General features: G+C 33.9%; 1 protein-coding gene across 1 annotated transcript; it reads left to right on the plus strand.

Annotated features, from left to right (window-relative positions):
* Positions 1-810: 810 nt before the first annotated feature.
* LOAG_11122 (hypothetical protein) lies at positions 811-1,873 on the plus strand (the record flags this gene model as incomplete). The annotated part of the gene is made up of 3 exons (XM_003146644.1): positions 811-979; positions 1,489-1,583; positions 1,691-1,873. The coding sequence occupies 3 exons, from the start codon at positions 811-813 to the stop codon at positions 1,871-1,873; spliced, it is 447 nt and encodes a 148-aa protein (XP_003146692.1).
* Between the last annotated feature and the right edge of the window lie 350 nt (positions 1,874-2,223).

Here is a 2,223-nt window from a genome sequence, read left to right on the forward strand (position 1 = left end):
ACATATTATGGATCATAATATATCAAATTAGTCTATATCAAATTCTTGTCTGGACACTCAATAGCATCCTTTGTTATGACTTCAACGATTCTCTTCAAATTCCTTAGAATTTGAACAAACTTTTCTCGCAATTTGGAAAATCAAACCTCATTCATTTTGGGCAATAAATCGATTTAGATAAAAATTAGAATTTTCAAGTGACATTATCTGCACAGCAGTGCTTTGAAAAGTATGTCAAAATGGTTTTTTTTAATTTCATGTATCCTTATGTTCCAATGAATCATTTTTTAAACTCATTTTGTTGCTGAACAGCAAACAACTGTACAGTTGTTTGTTATTGTCATTGTTTTAGAACAGTAACGATAGCAGAAATGTTTCAATCACTTCGATTTGTGCTTTAGAACAAATCACTTGTACCTAAGGGCACCTCTTTCATTACTAGGTCGAAGAACACTCAGGCTTGCACCTTCCTTGTTTATTAGATACAAAATGTTAACCCCTCATTCATTAATTTAAAGAGTGTTATGATTTTTTCATGCTGACTTAATGCAACAGATGCTTAGTTCACACAATCATCCGTGACATTCCCACAGTGCAGAGTTTTGCACGAAAACACCACAAAGAATTCTTCCGAACTTGATTCTCAGTTGATGAACTACATGATCAAAGTTCTGTTTTGAATAATAGGGATCAAAGAAAACATGATTGAGTGGATCGAATCCTTCACTTTCAATATTAAAGACCGTTGCAGATTTATGTTTGTTGTATTTCATCCAAAGCTAAAATTTGACTTTAGGGTATTTTATCTGAATGAAACAGTTATGGCATTTCAAATTTAAAAATTTGAAATTTGCGCAATATGGCTTTTATTGTTATCAGATAGATGCCTTAGAGATTATAAATGTTGATACGAAATGTTTGGCCTTTGTGAGTGATATGCATTCTAAGCCAAGAAAACACGGCTGGTATTTTCGTGGAAGTTTGGCTGGATAGGGGTTGTTCAGTCAGTTGGTGGAAATATGGATAATACATCTACTCATTTCTTAAAAGTATCATAATGATACCAATTCGAAGTTAATTTTAATTGTTCAGTTTTGAAAATCTGCTGGAATTTCAAACTAGTGAATTCATATAAATAAGAAGCTTATTAGTGTTGATAGGCTTTGAAAACAAAGTGTCCAGCGCTGTTCCTTACCATGTTATTAACACAATCAACAATTTGACATAAACAGAGGGAGTTAATGAGTGAAGAAAGCGCTTATTATTCATCGTTAAGTGGCACCAGAACTGTCAGTCATTTGGTAACCATCATATTGATGCATATCTCTTGTTCTTCAGCAGAATTTTTTTGCTGCTTTGTGGTACTTTTATTTAGTAAGTTTTTAACAAATAGTTGCATTCCTGTATGTTCGTTATTGAACATTTATTAAGTTCATTAGTCGGAAAAAGTTTAAAAAAGTTCAGTAATTAAGTTGAGATATATTTCAGCAGGCGTTATTTATATCGTTTTTAATTTGGCAAGTGGTTCATTTGATACGAGAAACTTAGCTGAACAATATTTAGAAAAGACTTTGCTCTTTTTGGTGAATGAAAGAAGGTCACATCAAGCCTCGACAAAAGCATCAGTAACAATCGCACAATGCGTCCCATCCATACATACTTCCTGCTCTCCTATTGCTTTATTGTGCAGCTTGTTACAGTAACAATAACAATTGCTCAGGATGACGAAACACTGTATGCAGTTTTTGGCTTCATGAACAAAAATGTGAAACGTACTTTAATCTATAAGCAAAAGCTCTTCTGGACCTACAATGTATTTAACCCTAGTAACAGGAAAGGAACCTTGGAATGGACGACAAGAGCAGCTTCGTGATGTTCCAAAACAATATCCGATTATCTATAGGACATTGTTTTTAGAATTGAGACCGTCTTACTAGACCCTGAAGCTCGAGGCTATCTCAGAATAATTGAAAAATAAAAAGATGCTCTCCAAGTTCAAAAATGATCGATAATAGTCTTGAGCAATACCGATACAGGGAGAGGTAAGACATGGAAAATATAGATCGTTTTAAATTTATGTGCTCAGTTTGCAAATCATGATTAATCAATACGCTATTGCCAATAATTACTTATCTCCACTAAAAACATTGTTTCAGAAGAGAAAAGCGTGCGATACGTAATGCTTTGGTGCGCTTCGGTCGATCGGGTATAAGAAACGCCCTC

This window comes from Loa loa (genome assembly GCF_000183805.2).
Source record: "Loa loa unplaced genomic scaffold supercont3.802, whole genome shotgun sequence".
NCBI classification, from domain to species: Eukaryota; Metazoa; Nematoda; class Chromadorea; order Rhabditida; family Onchocercidae; genus Loa; species Loa loa.